The 17,207-nt window shown below is 44.8% G+C and overlaps 7 protein-coding genes across 7 annotated transcripts; 5 read left to right on the plus strand and 2 right to left on the minus strand.

The window, feature by feature from the left end:
* Positions 1 to 343: 343 nt before the first annotated feature.
* V865_001626 (uncharacterized protein) lies at positions 344 to 2,459 on the minus strand (the record flags this gene model as incomplete). The annotated part of the gene is made up of 4 exons (XM_066225442.1): positions 344 to 1,081; positions 1,195 to 1,334; positions 1,414 to 1,677; positions 1,772 to 2,459. The coding sequence occupies 4 exons, from the start codon at positions 2,457 to 2,459 to the stop codon at positions 344 to 346; spliced, it is 1,830 nt and encodes a 609-aa protein (XP_066081539.1).
* A 381-nt stretch (positions 2,460 to 2,840) lies between these two features.
* V865_001627 (uncharacterized protein) lies at positions 2,841 to 4,160 on the plus strand (the record flags this gene model as incomplete). Its single annotated transcript, XM_066225443.1, has 7 exons — positions 2,841 to 2,939; positions 2,994 to 3,044; positions 3,103 to 3,181; positions 3,245 to 3,333; positions 3,399 to 3,601; positions 3,721 to 4,026; positions 4,088 to 4,160. The coding sequence occupies 7 exons, from the start codon at positions 2,841 to 2,843 to the stop codon at positions 4,158 to 4,160; spliced, it is 900 nt and encodes a 299-aa protein (XP_066081540.1).
* A 327-nt stretch (positions 4,161 to 4,487) lies between these two features.
* V865_001628 (uncharacterized protein) lies at positions 4,488 to 7,128 on the plus strand (the record flags this gene model as incomplete). Its single annotated transcript, XM_066225444.1, has 7 exons — positions 4,488 to 4,540; positions 4,614 to 4,688; positions 4,758 to 4,786; positions 4,878 to 5,498; positions 5,603 to 6,394; positions 6,545 to 6,878; positions 7,008 to 7,128. The coding sequence occupies 7 exons, from the start codon at positions 4,488 to 4,490 to the stop codon at positions 7,126 to 7,128; spliced, it is 2,025 nt and encodes a 674-aa protein (XP_066081541.1).
* Positions 7,129 to 7,326: 198 nt separating this feature from the next.
* V865_001629 (uncharacterized protein) lies at positions 7,327 to 8,063 on the minus strand (the record flags this gene model as incomplete). Its single annotated transcript, XM_066225445.1, has 2 exons — positions 7,327 to 7,492; positions 7,591 to 8,063. 2 exons carry the CDS (start codon positions 8,061 to 8,063, stop codon positions 7,327 to 7,329), a joined length of 639 nt encoding a protein of 212 aa, XP_066081542.1.
* An 851-nt stretch (positions 8,064 to 8,914) lies between these two features.
* Positions 8,915 to 12,044, plus strand: V865_001630 (uncharacterized protein; the record flags this gene model as incomplete). Its single annotated transcript, XM_066225446.1, has 2 exons — positions 8,915 to 9,607; positions 9,840 to 12,044. The coding sequence occupies 2 exons, from the start codon at positions 8,915 to 8,917 to the stop codon at positions 12,042 to 12,044; spliced, it is 2,898 nt and encodes a 965-aa protein (XP_066081543.1).
* A 1,416-nt stretch (positions 12,045 to 13,460) lies between these two features.
* On the plus strand, positions 13,461 to 13,773 carry V865_001631 (uncharacterized protein; the record flags this gene model as incomplete). The annotated part of the gene is made up of 2 exons (XM_066225447.1): positions 13,461 to 13,678; positions 13,752 to 13,773. The coding sequence occupies 2 exons, from the start codon at positions 13,461 to 13,463 to the stop codon at positions 13,771 to 13,773; spliced, it is 240 nt and encodes a 79-aa protein (XP_066081544.1).
* A 1,017-nt stretch (positions 13,774 to 14,790) lies between these two features.
* Positions 14,791 to 16,757, plus strand: V865_001632 (uncharacterized protein; the record flags this gene model as incomplete). The annotated part of the gene is made up of 6 exons (XM_066225448.1): positions 14,791 to 15,027; positions 15,104 to 15,582; positions 15,646 to 15,977; positions 16,043 to 16,408; positions 16,480 to 16,515; positions 16,579 to 16,757. The coding sequence occupies 6 exons, from the start codon at positions 14,791 to 14,793 to the stop codon at positions 16,755 to 16,757; spliced, it is 1,629 nt and encodes a 542-aa protein (XP_066081545.1).
* Positions 16,758 to 17,207: the final 450 nt, after the last annotated feature.

A 17,207-nucleotide genomic window follows, 5' to 3' on the forward strand; every position in this document is an offset into this window, starting at 1 on the left:
GATATATATGCAGGTGTAGATACAAGTTAGATGGATTGCTTTATACGGCTGAGATCCCCTTTTCATGCATTCTTCAATAGTCCTCGACGAAATTCTGAATATCCTCATTTGAATTCAGTCATGTCTAGACATAGAATGATTTATACATGTACTGTACAAGATACTATCAAAAATGAAAATAAGCACGATGAGAAAAAAAGGAATATACATATAAATAATCGAAAAGAAACGTGAACGTGGAAGATGGAGAGAAAGAAGAATAATATGTATATCTTCGTATTCAACTCGATCAAAGTAGAGATCATCTCACAATCTCAAACCCTCTTCTTCCTTACTACCTACATTACTGTCCATCCTCTCCAACATTCTCGATTGGATTCGTATTCTGATCTGTATGATCTTCATGTTCAGCTTGAGCAGCCGCAACAGCCGCCACACCTTCCGCCATCCTTCTCATCGCTTCCTCCAAACTCATCTCATTACCATCTTCGTCCCTCAGTCCAGGTCCTGCGCTAGGTAAATCCAATAAAGCTCTAGCTAAACCTTCATGGGAATGTATCAAATCCAATTCATTTTCATCCCCTTTACCACTGTCATTCTGACCTAGTAAATCATGAGATGAAGCCAATTGAGCAAATTCATTATCCACCTCTGAATGCTCATCAATTATCATCCCTCCTGGTCCACCTCCTTGTTCTACTCCATGAACGGATGAAGTTGAAGAGGTAGGTAATAATCCATCCAAGCCATCGCCCAGTGGTTTAGAGTTCAACTCCATCATCATCTGTTGATCTATCGATGGGCTTTGACTCTGTTCTTCTTGTTCATCGATGACTATCGAGCTTGGACTGGCAGATTGTGAAATGGTTGAATCATTGGTCTTTGAACGTGATCCGGATTTAGCAGTACCACTTGATGTCCTCTTGGTGGATCCTTTAAGTACTTTGTGATCTTTAACTGGACCTTTCAATTTACGATATCGATTATAGATATCTGGGTATTTCACTTTGAGTACTAGGGCTAGGGGTGGGGGCATATCTGGTTCGAGGGTTGTGGGGTCCGCAGCGACTTTGGCTAGATACTATTTGATTGAGAGATATCAGTGTTCCTTTCCAGGAGGATCTTTAGATCAGAAACGAAGGGTGATCAAGGCATTTCTTGATTGTATAGATGATTGGATAAAGCACCACTCACAGCTTCTTTTTCTTCTTCTGGGATACTCAGAACTTTCCTAATATCATCTAAACTCTTCCCAACTTCGATCTGCTTGGTCAACCAAATATCAATTGATTTAGGTAATCTACCACCTTCAATATCCGTATCTGAGAATGGATCTGGAAAAAGGTTAAAAAGCAAATTAGCTTGAAAAGTGATTCTCACCGGGGTACAGATACATCGTGTTGACAAACTCACCATGCCCTTCATGTCTCCAGTGATAGACAACCTTACAATCCCCCGATTGCATCTCAATCAATATGACCCTACTTGCACAAGCGCACTTGACCGATTTCTTCGTATTCAGTCTTAATTTCTCTTTAGGTAGGGAAGTAGAATGTTTCGATTCGTATGTACCCGCATGATGGCATGTGAAAGTGACTTTTTCAAATACGGGTGATACCCTCTTACGACGACGGGTTTTCAGGGGTGGTGCAGCAGCTCTTTCTTCAGGTGTCATTGCTGTGAGTTGTGTAATCACTTAATCAGCGTTATGTCAATCGTACATATCGAACGATCAAGGGGGTTTACGGGACAATGATTCAGAAGCACTCACCTTCCATACTCTTATTATGAGCCCTAATCCTAGACTGTAACCTCTCCGCCGACCTTTTATCAGGAGTAGTCGTCCGTCTTTGAACGAAATGACACCAACTGTTCTCTGCATCTAACCATCGAAGGAATTGACCTTTATCTGGGAATTGAAGATATAGAGGTAAAGGGGTGCTACCAATTTGTCTATCGGGTTTGGAGAATGGAGCAATATGTAAAGTTGGATTTGGGATTGGGTTACCTTCGGTTCCAAGTTGATCGTCGTCCAATAATGTTTTGGCTCTTTTGCTTGGTCTTTCATTTACATCTTCGGTATCACCTTGTTCCTGCTGAGTAGGTATATCGTCAGGATCAGGCAGGGCAGTATCGATTCGAGTCAAGGCTGCAACTGCATCAGCAGCCACCTGAGCTTGAGCCTGTGCTTGAACATGATCCAAAGATGCTTTTATGACTGCATCTATATCTTCCTGGGTCGGATGTCCATGTTCGTCATCATCGACTTGGTCGTTGTGAGTTGTAACTTGATGATTATGGTCGTGATCATGCTCATGCTCATGCTCATGCTCGTCTATGCCCACTCCTGCGAAGAACTCGCTGGACGCCTCTAGAGATGGATCGATATCAAAGGAATGGATGTCATTGGCAGCTGCTAGGTTGAGTGGTGAGTGAGGATGGGTCGATTGGTCTTCCATGTTTGGCTCGGGTGGTTGGGTGGACGTGATAAGTGGAGGATGGGATGTTTGTTGATGGTGAATAATGATAAATGGGAGGAAAGAAGAAGAAGATGGTGAGGGAAGAGAGGGTGAGGGGGTACCATGAATAAGGAATGGCCAGATTACTCGGAGATTGGAAAAACAGGTTACGAGTGAGATGCATGTGTATTGCCGAAACACCGAGAGAGTGGCGGTGAAGGGTGTCTATGCAAGTGGAGGTGAACCATCCTTTAGCTTTGACATTTGTCATTACGTCTGTGTATGCCATTCTTCATGACATACTCCGTATTCACTTTCATTCTCAGCTAGATACAAGCTAGATACATCTGATACCCATCCCGTAAGAGTCTCCCCTCCGGCATGTCCGACCTCTCCTCAAAGCTGGAGCCATTGCTGCTCCTCGCAAGATCGACCAAAGGCGCAGCAGCAGCTAAGATCATCATTGACGCAACCGCCGCGGTGAGCTTCCTCTTTCTATCGATCATGAACGTAGCTCAATTCGGTCAATTATAGCCCGGCGTATATGTGTTCTCTGAGCTGTTGGAAATCCCAAATATACAAGAGGTAAGCTGTGTGATACTTTCGTCGGCTCCAGTAGGCTGACTTCACTCATCGCAAATAGCTCTCAACCGATCCAACATATCAGAATCATTACCGATTATTGCAAGTATTCGCTTATGGTACTTTGACAGATTATGAGGGTACGTAGCTGCATATCTACATAGAAGAGACGATGATTCTTTCGGCTGATCTCGTATCTATAGGCAACCCAAGCTCATATCCCTCGCTATCACCCACGCATATCCTCAAGCTCAAACACCTTACACTTGTCACTTTAGCATTACAGCATAGGGTAAGCTCATCTAGTCCAATCACCATAACTTCAAGAACCGAGAGCTCATACAGATAAATGTGCAGTCCTTGACATACGACCAACTCTTATCAGCCCTTCGCCTCGACACAATCCGTCAATTAGAAGACCTGATAATCGATGTGATATATGCTGGACTACTGGGCGGCAAGATGCACCATCACGAAAAGGTATTACATGTCGATTGGGTATCGGGAAGAGATCTGCAGGAGAAAGATCTGTTAGGTGTTCAGAATAATCTGATGAATTGGTAAGTCCCTGCTCCTTCAACCCCGTGCCGCTCAACAAACCTCCTTGAACTGAACACAAACATACACACACATATATATATCTATGCGCATACTTACTCGGACATGTGCTTGTTGATAGGTGCAAAACGGCCGAAACACTTCTCACAGCCCTTGACACCCGTATACTCGAACTCAAACAATCTTCTGCTCAAGAACTCGCAAGATCTAACGAATACAAGATATATAGAGATAGGGAGTATCAAATGATTTCGTTGGAATTGAAGAGCTCAAAAGCAAGACAGGATCCTTTCAGTGATAGAGCTCTAGGTTCAGGACTGGGTACGGGTCCCGCTAAATTTGGTCCTGGGGCTGGAGGGATGAGTCAGGACGCTCTGTTGGCTGCGATCGCCGGTGGGGGAGGTATGGGAGGAGCAAGTGGGAGATTGTGGGTGTGTTCGAATTCCCTCGATCAATCGATGTATAAAGCTGATAGATTGAATCGGTAGTAGACCGACACGTAATGTTCCGAGTCCTGATGAGTTGGATGTGAACAGATCGTTCAAGAGATCAAGGGATTAGGTTGTATATCCGATTAATAGGACGGCTCATCAAGCTGATGAGAAGTTTGGATGGAAGATTGACGATTATATAGGAGCATCAAGTTGACCATGATTTGTAACATACTTTGTATATACATAACTACGAAACGATCATGTACTATATACGATTTATGAGACTATCACTGCACATCTATTCGCTCATGATGCGACTTACGTAATACTCGGATCAGTCGTAAATATCATATCCCAACACAACACACGTCTCTGGATGCTTTAGATGGTTATGATATCAACTTCATCCATCATACTCATAATATCATCAGAAGAGCAGCATACAACCATCAAGATGGTAGTCCCATCCACCCAATCTCAAGCTGAAAAGCTCACCACGCAAGAGAAGTTACTCCTTCGGAGCTATCTCTTGGCCTGCAATATCAAAATTGTTGACTTCCCATCCATGTTGCGTTAATAGACCTTCGGAGCTGTTCAGTCCTGAAGCATGTGAGGGGATATACATGGAGCTGATGGCCGGGTTGGAAATTAACGTGTGAGTAGACCTATCTATATGATCGACACGTCGGAGGGTTAACTGACATTTATATATTTGTTTTGATAGACCCGCACCAGATGCGATGAAACCACAAGGTAAGCACTTGCACTTATTGCAGCTATTAGATCATAGATATCCCTAGCTGGATCACTGATAATTTGTGTATCTCTCATCTGCGTGTCATAGCCAAAACTCATCTTCGTCTCGCCCAGACATATTACCTAAAACGAATGGAAGAGCTCCAAAACACCATAACGCAATATGAAACTCGCTTCAAAGAACTAATGGGAGAGATAACTTCGTTGAAGAGTGGAGAAACGGATGAATCGATAAGGAGGGAAATCAGAAATACCATTGCTAGGAAGTATGGCAAGAAGTTGTTAGATACCTGGTTTCCTGAGGTGGAAGTTGTTAGACGAGGTGTAGAGGATGGTCCGACATCAGCACAAGAAGAAGAGAGTCAAATAGAGGTGGACAAAGATTCTATAAATGAGAAGGAGAAAGAGAAAGAAGATAGGGTGGATGAGGATCGAGATGTGGAGATGGTCGATGAACAAGATGAAAAAGATGATGAACCTCGAGTTGAAGATAGAGATAAGCCAGAAGCTTCAGCTGAGACTCCTAAGGCATCTCAACCTGATGTCGAAGATCAACCTCAACCTGCTGAATTTACCGAACAGAAAGAAGAAGAGAAACACAAGGAAGCAGGCGAAGAAGATACAGAACCACCCGTGGTCGAAGATGAAAAAGACACGGAAGACATCGAACCCAAACCTGAAAAGAACATACGTACAATGAAGACACCCCGTCAACGTCGATTTTCACCAGCCGTATCGATCCGATCAGACCTCTCACCAGCCCCTGGATCAGATCTCTCCCCACCACCTTCTGACCATCCTACCCCCGCCCAGACATCGAACCCAAACCTGAAAAGAACATACGTACAATGAAGACACCCCGTCAACGTCGATTTTCACCAGCCGTATCGATCCGATCAGACCTCTCACCAGCCCCTGGATCAGATCTCTCCCCACCACCTTCTGACCATCCTACCCCCGCCCAACATGGTACACGATCTCACAAGCGAAAAGCGAGTGTTCAACCTAAAGGTGCACCAGCATCAAAAAGATCAGGTAGGAGAAGTACTGTCAATCCCCAGCCTTCAGAAAGTGTCGAGCCGGAACCTGAACCAGAGGTCGAAGTTGACAAGGAGGAAGAGCAAAGTGAAGAAGAAGAACAAGAAGTACACAATACGAGAGGTAGAAGGAATACTAGAAGGGAATCCACTAGAAATAGTAGTATAAAGAAATCACCCGTTTCTGTTAAAGCTACCACGAAAGATAATGAGCGATCACCTACTACCTCTCGAAGAGCACCTTCTGTCACTTCCACTAATCGATCTACACCTGCGCCCGCTGTAGAAGAAAGAGAACGACGATCGTCAAGGAGAAGCTTAGCTGCGTCGGGTACAACTAAGACGAGAGGTATGAGAGATGATGTGGTCTCGAAATCCGTCAGAGAACACAGTGCGGCGGTGGAAAGTATCAAAGCTGAAACTGAAGCTGAGGAGGAAGGCGAGGACGAAGAGGATAATAAACCTACGAGAATTTCTGCAAGACGTGGTAGACCTGCTCAAGAAAAAGAAAAGGAGAAGGAAGCGTCTACTCCTGCTGAGAAGAGAGGTACGAGAGCTTCAGCCAGAAGTGAGTTTGGTTCTGATTTACCTTTCAATGGCATGGTTATGCATACAAGCAAGGTATAACCATCGTTTGTTGATTGATAACAATCATTGATTTAACTTTCTAGGTTAATCCATGGATTTGTAGCTGATAAGACGATTTGATATTCTTCAGATGCTCGAGACCAATCCGAAACCGAGAACACACCTCGATACACCCCATCCGTTGCAGATATATCTGGCGAACTTGAGACTCCCCCCAACTCGACAAGGCTCAAACCCACCAGAGAACAACGATCATCTCAGAAATTGTTGTATTCACTATTAGATGCTATAGCTCAACATCGGAATGGAAATGTATTTCAGAACCCGGTCAAGAAATCTGACGCATCGGATTATTATCAAGTTATAAAGAGACCTATGGATCTCAAGACGATCAGGGCGAGGATCAAGGATGGACTGATAACGGGGATAGAGGAGTTTGAAAGGGATGTGTTATTGATTTTCGCGTGAGTGATAATTACGTTCTCTTACTACTGTGGTATTCCCTCCTTGGTTTGATGTGAATTTTGGGAGTTGAGTATGATATGAGTTACCTACAGTGAATGCTGATCTTGATCTTTGTGATGCTGCAATAGCAACGCGATGATGTACAACAATCCCGATACGCCGACTTATGAGATGGCCAAAGAGATGTTGAAAGCTGCGGAAGATCAGATTGCTCATTTCAAGAATTTGCAACATCACGTTAGTCGATGATTCTCATGTGAAAGTATTATGGGTTTCTTGTATTTGTATGTAACATGATGAGATAAGACTTATGTCAAGTATATATGATTATTCCCAGGAAGGTACATTTCTTAGATATGAGTTCGCTCCAACTCTGACTGTTTGTCCCTGTCCATTGGCGACCCGTGCATATATCGATACCGATGACATATACAGATACAAATCATACTACCAAAACTCCTTCCTCTTCTCCCTCACTGCTCTTGACAATTTCTTTCTATATCCCCAAGTAGATTTCTGTTCTTCCAATTCTGTCAACTTGCTTGCTTTCTGTACGGATGTTTGAGGTGCGACCCTTGATATTAATCGATATTGATCTTTCGGTAATTGTAACCTGAAATTGGCATATCGCCATCATCAGCATCTGTCAGAACCCCAAACAGAACAATCATCATTCTAAATTGGATGCGGCCAACAAAATGGTAGACTTACGCATTACCAATCTCTTTCCTACTTTTACCTTCATTCCTCAACTTTACCATCTTCTCCACCAAATCCTCTGACCATTCCAATTCACCTTCGTAAACCCTTCTCTCGACCATCTTCGAAGCTTGTTCTTCCCCCGTTAACGTGATGCTCTTCCCACCTAACCATTGTAATAGCGGTGGGACAGCACCAGTGGTATAGGAAGGTGAAGAAGGTGGAGGAGCGTGATGGAATGTCAGACCTGTATCTTCCAATAGCACCGATGAAGATGATGGAGTAGGTTGACCGTGAATCTTAGGATCGATAGGATGGGAAGTACCGCTTGTAGGAAGGGGTGTCTTGGGGGTGTGAGGTGACTGAAGGACTGGGATACGAGGTGGCCGGGCACGATGGAGGACTCCCCTGGTCGAGCCGAGGGTGGAGAATGAGGGAAGGGATAGCAGAGTTCGGGAGGATGAGGCGAGTGTGGGTGAGGCCATGATGGGAGATGGGGACGGTGATTGGAAGTAAAGCGAACGTAGATCTTAAGGGAGATGGAGTAGTAAGAGTCGATGGTCTTGCCTTCTCTGTCCGGATGAGATTCTGTCTGTAGGACTAGACGATGTCGATGGCATGTAGACTTGTATCGCTGATGAAATGCTCGTAGGTCACTCGAAATTGCTCAACGAAGGAAAACTCGAAACTTGGTTTCTGGGTGAGTATGATATTCTCAGTCGATGTGAGATATCAGGCTGACAAAATGATAAAAAGCGGAGATCCTTCCTCATCTCCGCTGCTATCGTGGTATCGAATGTTTGGTTCAGCCATCTCTCACCTCTCTCATGCGCACCCATCGTCACTCGTCACCTCTTTACCTTCTTTCACCCTTATTCTTCCATGTTCTCACTCGATATAACTCATCAGTAAGGTAAAGCCATCTCATATCAGTACAACCCAGCATCTCATCAGATGTAAGATATCACTCACTCGAGCTGAGGGTAACACTCACTTACCGCAGTATTCACTGCAATGATCTTTCTGGATTCTCCTATGGTAGATGGCGAGGTAGAGAGGTAATGAATGCTAACTGGTACCAGAGATGTAAAATACATCATTCAACTAATTTTCAATTCTTCATCATTCTCTTCACTATCATTGACATCGTTGATACTGTTGACTATTGACTATTGACTAGTCTTGAAGACAGTCTACCTGTTCAACCGACCACTTTACGATCTTACAATCACTATAATTCAATTCGCTAGTCGAACGATCACTTGACTTTAGCCCAGGAGGCTATCAACATTCTTTATACCACCACACACCCTTCCCTCATAACTCTACCGGCACGATGAAGATTCAGAAGAACACCTCGACTTCACTCCTGCTACTCCCGTTATTAGCAAGTTCGACACTAGCTTTACCAGGAAGGAAGAGACATCAACCGTTATTCAGGAGGATATACGGAAATCACAAACGTCAGGATGATAGTGGTGCTTCGCCATCGGGATCAGCAGGAGATGTGCATGAACCTTCTTCGGTAGCTTCTAGCAGTGCTAGTGCTAGTGGTAGTGCAGTCGCATCTGCTTCAAACTCGGCGGAAGCAGCTAGCTCAACCTACAGTAGCACGGACGGATCTCCCTCAGCCTCAGCCTCTGCATCGTCGTCAGCCTCTAATGGTTTATCCCCATATGAAGAATCCAATTCAAATTCAACTACAGGTAGTCAAAATACAAACTCAGGATATGATACCATCAACCCCAATCCTGGAAATGTAACTTCCGAATACCTTTCTTCGTTATTGGAAAATTCAAAAGGATACGAAACGTTGACTTATTCAGTCTATACTCCTGTCACTGAAACTGTTACGAATACCCAAACGCAAGTTCAAATGGCCACTTCGACTGTAACTGCTGAAGGGTCTGAGTCGACGGATAATGCCTATTTGGACGAAATTCAAAAAGCAGCTGAGAGTTATGCGAAGAATAACATGGGGAGTTATCTACCTACTATCACGTTGGAAGTGGTATTGGAACCTACACAGGTGAGTGGACTGTTTCATCAAAATATGAATACTTTTGCATACCAAGGGGTAGCAAGGGATGGAACGGATGCCCATCTCAGGGAGATTTGAAACTTTTTGGCAAAACGATACAAGACTATTAATGGGCGATGGATTTGGGATAGGTCTCGTCATCGAGTGTGATGCAAAACAAGTCTGTACTGAGAAAATAAAGGAGTCTCACTGATCGCCATCTGCTTTTACACCAATACAGGAACCAGATGGTACATGGGACTATGTCGTCCACATCGGCGCAGACGGTACAGCAACCGCTTCACCAACTTATTACCCTGCCAATCCCTCTTCTACTTCCACTTCCGGTTCCAGCTCTGGATCAGGATCAGGATCGTCAGACGAAGAAGCCTATTCATATTCATCTTCACCTATAACTACCTCCTTCGATCAGGAGGCACCATCCCCTACTACCTCTTCGTCAAGCAATTCAGGCTCGACAGGATCCAGATCAATCAACATCGCTTCTATAACCTCGGCAGCAGCAGCTCAAGCTACCAATCCATACCTTCAAACCGCTTCAAACATCTACGTCCCCATTTCAACCGCATCTTCAGCCACTACCGCCTCAGCTTCAGCTTCAGCAGGTTCAGGAGCAGATACGTCTTCTTCAGATAACAGTCAGACCTCCTCTTCGACTTCTGAGTTGGGGAGCGACGAGTCTTCTGATGATACTGGAGATGATACTTCCGCATCTGCTTCTTCCTCTGGTTCTGGTTCTGGTACTTCTACTGAAAGTAGTTCAGCTGATAGTGCTCAATCAACCGATTACTCTGTTCCGGGACATAGTGAATCAAACTTCGATAATGGTTCAGACGACTCTTCTTCTTCTGCTGCCGCATCTTCCTCGACTTCATCTGAACAAGCTACCTCAACAGGTGCACCAGGTCATGAAACTTCCTTTGGCGGTTCTTCACCTGATAGTGATAGTGATACCGATTCTGGATCTTCCGATTCTGATTCTGATACTGCTACTACTGCGACTTCAGCTGATCCAGCAGCTACCACTGCTCCTTATCCCGTATGGTATGGTGGTTCAGGCGACGATTCTTCCTCTGACTCTGCTACTGCTTCCGCTACCTCCGTCGACGAATCTACCCAAACTTCTACCCCTTACCCGCCTTGGTACGGCGGCTCAGGTGACCAAGGCGATTCGTCCAATTCTACCACTCCTACTGTAAACGGTACAGACCCCAACTTCAACGGTAACGGTACATTCCCTACCAATGGCACTGACCCAGTTGGTAATGTCACCGTCCCAATTGTCAACGGTACTTCCCCCGTAGACATCAACGCTACCGTACCTATCGATGTCAACTCTACAGCTCCCGTGACCTCTACCGATCTCCCTATTAACGCTACCGCCTCCGCCACCGTTTTCATCTCAGGTGTCTTAAGCTCTGTAGCTCCTTCAGTAACTGATTCAGCTTCTATCGCGCCTTCAGCTGTTGATTCCGGATCAGCAGGTTCCCCCTCACCTTCTGCTTCCGTTTCCGCTTCGGTTGCACCCTCAGCAGCCGATTCAGGAACTTACGGTGCTCCTCAACCTTCCATGACTAGCTCAGAATCTGCTTCTAGTGTAGCTTCTTCTGCTATCGATTCAGGATCTGCCGGTCAACCATCTCCTACCGCTTCTTCTTCTTCTTCCTCCTCTGCCGCCGCATCAATCTCACCTTCTGTTGAAGCTTCCGCCATCTCATCTTCTGCAGCTGAATCGACACTTCCCACCGAATCAGCTGCCGTCACTTCGACTTCCACATCTTCCGCTTCAGAATCAGTCATCACCTCTTCTCCTTCACCTTCGTCAACTATCTCTGTCGAAGAGAACGAAAATGGAATTGCAACTGAATCAGTAACTTCATGGACCACAGTGGACATCACCATGACCCTTACCGCATCTTCTACCGCTCCTACCACTTCAGCCACTGCTTCTGCTACCGCTTCAGTAAATGCTTCCATACCAGGAAACGTCAATCTTGCTGAACCAGTGACAGAGTCTGAGTCTGTTTCAGAATCAGTTTCCGAATCAGAGACGGCAACTTTTGATCCTACTTCAGCAGCTAGTGATTTCGCTTATCCCCCACCTGAAGAGACCGCCTCAGTCTCAGCTACTGCATCTTCGACTTCGACTTCGGACGAGGTAACCCCAACTTCCTCCGCTTCTTTATCCGAAGAAATTATCCCTACTTCTTCCGCCACCTCTTCTGATGCCGAAATGACAGCTACAGCTACAGCCTCAGCCACTACCACTTCATCAGCTTCCGATCCTACCGAAACGGATTGCGACGAAGATGAAACCGTATCTGATTCAGATGTAGTAGAGAGAGGATTCGATGGTGAGGATGAATACGAAGTTGTTTGGGTCAACGAAGAGGACGTTCAACCTGAATGGGAGATCTTAGCTTAAATCAAATTATTCGATTTTCAATAGTAATTATCATTCTATCGAATCTGAGGAACTCTCTCCATTCGATGGTATTTGATATTTGATAGGTTCAAACTTTTATGGACTTTTAATGATTTTTATAGTTATAGTAAATAGTAAAATTGAATAATACGTATATATTCTATATACATACACACTATAAATGAGAATGAATGACTCTGGTAGTCTAATTGAAACATAAACAAAATCGCGGATCTCGATGTTGCAAGCAATCTTTGAAAAGACTATACAATTTACAGTGTAACACGGTTCAACCTTGTAAACGGAAATTAATGTCTTGTGTGCATTTAAACGCATTAGGTTACGCGTTGCTCATGCATCTGCATCATACCTGATTCACAGTGAGGTGCAAATGAGAAGCTGTTTACGGAGTTGACATAAAAATGATGGGCCCAGATGGCAATCTCTTATCCAACATCTCGATTCGAACCCGAGCCTCAAGAGCACTTGGTTTTACTGTGAAAATGTTTTGACGCTCCTCCTTTGGCCCCGCAACGACTGCCAGAACAGAGGGCCTGGCGCCTCCAGCAACTTCTCTTCTCGTATAGTGTACAGGCGATGCTGATCATCACTGAGAAATACATATAGTGAATACATGGCTGGAATGGAATCTGAGGAGCGCTGGAGTTGTCTGGATCTTTAGGCTTATCTGACTTAAGCTTAAAACGCGAAATGCATATTCGCTAGAATTCCCCATCTGCTGTTTCTTGTTCATCAAGTCAACTTGTGAGTTATTTTCTCTTTACTCACGAAAGGATGGATAAAACAGAGAGAGAAAAAGGGAGGGTGGTCCCTTTCGCTGCCTGAATCGAACACGAGCCTTAAGAGCACTCATGCCTGCCTTGATCCCCTGTATCATCGACGGCATCCCACCCCTCACTCACCGAAATGAATGAGGGTGCCAATGGACCTTTAGGATGGATTATATCCAGAGTAAAATACGATATCGAAAAAGGCACCATATCTATCATACTCTAATGCAGGCCAAGAGAACGAGGACACAGGTTCTTAGCTTCCCGCATGATAGAGTACTCCTAATTCACTTGGTCTATTCCACCAACTCTGGGAGTTAAAACTGTTCTATGTCGCATGGACCCGTAAAAACCGTTACAACTTTTGCGAATGATGTGTGACGACCATTGCTTGTCGTTTGCTATCATTCTACACTCAGAACACCGTATCAAACGTCTTTGACCCCTTGGAATGAGATACAGATTGCGAACCATATGCTATGGTCAGTTTACAGCGACAATATAACCGATTGATATCCTTACGATTTGTCTCGACCAATACAAATCTCTTATCTGACCACTTTTTCTGAAAACATATCTTTCCATTTGACACACAGTGGTGTGGGAAGTGAAAGTAAGCCCGCAGATGACAACGAGCTATGTGAGTCTTGCCCCTATCTCCTGTCTGGACGCACTTGATGGGGCTGATCACTCGAGCTTGGGAGAAATAGTCAACGAGATCAAAGCTGTCAAGGATAACAAATCATTATTAGTCGTAAAAGCAAAGGAAGGAAAGGGTAAACTGAAAAAGGATCATTGGACTCCTGTTGTAGGTCACGAAGGTGGAGATAAAGATGATACGAGGTGAGTCTCATGGTTTTTCATTTCAAAGCTGGCAGCATTGCCGCTGATTGACGATCATCTTGACTTTTATTAGAGTCCAGTTTTGGGACCCCTGACAGAAAGAATCTTTCTGGGTCGACTTTGATGATTTCCCAGATAAGATTGACAGTGTCTGTAAGATTGGAGACGAGAGGGTCTCTGCATGAGTAGATAGGTCGTCTCCTTCCCTTCGACTAGTTTGTATGTATCGGATATGCTGTCTGCTTGTCTACAATGTGGCAGACGCCTGGTCCATTATGACCAAGAATATCTACCGGACCACATGGCTATCGTTGTAGGTCCGGTGATTCGATTGCGTTGTACGCTCCGGATTCTGCGGCAGACATACCATACCAATTTGGCATAATCACATCATCAAGTTTTTTTCGCTCCGACAGGATCATCCGCATTTTACAGTACAGCTTGAAGGGGATCCGCTGCCAGATCGAAGCACCGGAGCTTTGTTGTCCCATTACTCAGAGTTGGGTAAAGCAGACAATTCTCTGTTTAGGTTGAAGTCTCCGCGGTTTTAGTGAACTTTTCATCAGACACCGGCGGAAATGGGTAAAATGTGAAAAAAGACGCCGCATGTGATCGAGAGAAAAACGCCTATGACGTACATGTTATACAGTAATTTGATTATCTTGTCATGCCATATGAGAACTTTCCTATCTCTTACCCCAAAAACACCTAGAACCCCATGTGGGCACCAGAAGCTCTTTGCAGATGACTGCGAGTGAAACACAGTTTTTTCTATTGTACTGTGTGCCTTCCTTTCAACGCTAGTCTCACTTCAGCCGGTGTAATATTCTACCTCTTGATGGGATCGCTTTGTTTAGTGTCTATTTTTATCACTGGTATACATCAGACAACGTTGGAATGTTGTTCCGATCGCAGAATGCACCTCATGGTCTGTCGTATTTTCATGTATTTCCAGTAGGCCCGACTCCATATGGGGTATTCCGGAAGGCAATGACCATAACCGAGGGGATGTTCGAGGAGGAGGATGGAAAGAGCAACCTGATATAAAAGGCCTGAAGACCCATGGGGCCAATCGATCACCCCCCTAAACCCATCCCTGGAAAATCATCACCATGAGTAACGAAATACAAGCCGCCAACATACCGACTCCAGTGGTTGAGACCAAGTACGACGCAGGCGAGAAGGGTCAGATCGAACATGTCAACGATGTTTCGGTCGACAAGGCTGCTGCCAACTTCAAGGCGGATGCGATGGAGGCTGAGAAGATGGAACATCAAATGACTGTGATGGAAGCTGTTAAAGCTTATCCGATGGCATGTTTCTGGGCTTTTGTTATGTCTTTCTGCATTGTAAGTCTGCCTCTCCAAGCCAAGTTGATTTTTTTTTTTTCATTTCTGCGCTATGGCTGATTTGTTTTGGTGGTAGGTAATGGAATCGTACGATGTATTCCTTATCGGTAATTTCCTCGCTCTTCCTGCATTCGCCAATAGGTTCGGTGTCTTCGACGAAGCTGCTGGGGAATACGTTATCGCCACCAAATGGCAATCTGCCTTACAAGTCGCTGGACAACTAGGAGCATTGATAGGTGTATTCTTAGCTGGACCATTAACTTCGAGGGTCGGTTATAGATGGGCTACGTTGGTCGGATTGATGGCTATGAATGCTACCATCTTCATCATGTTCTTTGCCGACTCACTCCCCGTCTTCTTCGTCGCTCAACTTCTCGAAGGTCTTCCTTGGGGTATCTTCATCGCCAACGCTCCTGCCTATTGTAGTGAGATTGTCCCACTTCGCTTGAGAGCACCTGCGACTCAGGTATTGCAGATGTTCTGGGCTATCGGAAGTATCATCGTCGGAGCGGTAACTTATAAGTACAACGTCAGACTCGATACGAGTGCTTACAAGTAAGTTTGTAATTATTGGGAATTTTTGTATTCAGATAATTCGACTGACAACTGATGTGTTAGAATTCCGACTGCTCTTCAATGGATGTTCCCTACTCCTCTTGCTATCCTTATGTTCTTCGCTCCCGAATCACCTTGGTGGCTCGTTCGAAAAGGACGTCTCGACGAAGCTGCTCGATCTGTCGAACGACTCGGTCGTAAAGCCAAACTCAATGCTGGCGAGACAGTAGCGATGATGCGACGAGTTATCGAACACGAGAGTGAGGATAAACCAAACTACATAGAATTATTCAAAGGTACAGACTTGAGACGTACTGCCATCGTTTGTGGTATTTATGCCGCTCAGAACCTCGCCGGAAACCTTATCGCCAATCAAGCTGTATACTTCTTTAAACGTGAGTCTCACTCCCCTTCCTTCCCTTCTTATCACTCGATCATATTGCTGATTGTTTCTAATCAGAGGCTGGAATGTCGACCGATACCGCTTTCGCCCTTGGTCTGATCACTTCGGCTCTTCAAATGATATTCGTCATGCTCTCATGGATCCTCACTACCTACTTTGGTCGACGACCCATTTACATCTATGGAACGTTATTCAACGTTGTCATGCTCTTCGCATTGGGTATAGCAGCTTCAGTCGGTACTTCCAACGCGGCTTCTCAAGCTCAAGCAAGTTTCGGTCTTATCGTCTCTGTCATATTCACATTCGCCGCTGCACCTGTATCTTGGGCAGTCATCGGTGAAACTTCTTCGATCCGTCTTAGACCACTTACAACTGGTATTGGTAGAGCCACTTACTACATCATTGAGATTCCTTGTATCTTCTGTAAGTGAAATAGAAAAACATCCTCGCTGTTCCAGAACAGCCAGCTGATGAAGCGATGGATGAAATTGTAGTGGCTTCGTACATGCTCAACCCTACTGGTGGTAATCGTAAGTTCTGCAGTATCCCATACCCCTTGATTGAGCCCAGCTGATTTCCGATCTAATTTATAGTCGGTGGAAAATGTGGTTACGTATGGGGAGGAACCGCTTTCGCATGTTTGGTCACTGCGTACTTCTGTCTTCCAGAGATGAAAGGACGATCTTACCGAGAAATCGATATTCTATTCAGACGTCGTGTATCAGCTAGGAAATTCGCAAGTACCGAGATTGGTCCTGAAGAAGACGATTAGTCTCATCGTTGTATATACATACATATCTATCACAACGTGATACGTGGCGACCGGCAAGATACGGCGGGTTTGGTCAGACCCAAAGAAGATTCCTGTAAAATGATCTATATATGCTGTAGGTAGTGCTTTCAATCAGGATAACAAGGTAAATATCTATGCAGAAGTTCTTCAGCTCTTGTCAATGGAAAAGATTATCGTGTATTTGAGACAGCTGTCATAAGAAACAAGGTTTCCCGTCCACTTCCAGATCCACCAAACCTTCGAAAGCAGCTTCTGTACCCTCATCTTCACGATCGGGAGACCCTATCGTGTGTGAACTCCTTCGTTCTCCTGTGAATTTACCGAAGTTATGTGAAAGGGGCACTACACCTCCTTGATTCTCGTTAATGAGATAGTACATTGGTCCAGTCCACGAAACATCGCCATCGACAGTTTCTCAGAATCAGTCAT

This window comes from Kwoniella europaea, chromosome 1, assembly GCF_036810445.1.
Source record: "Kwoniella europaea PYCC6329 chromosome 1, complete sequence".
In the NCBI taxonomy this organism is placed as follows: Eukaryota; Fungi; Basidiomycota; class Tremellomycetes; order Tremellales; family Cryptococcaceae; genus Kwoniella; species Kwoniella europaea.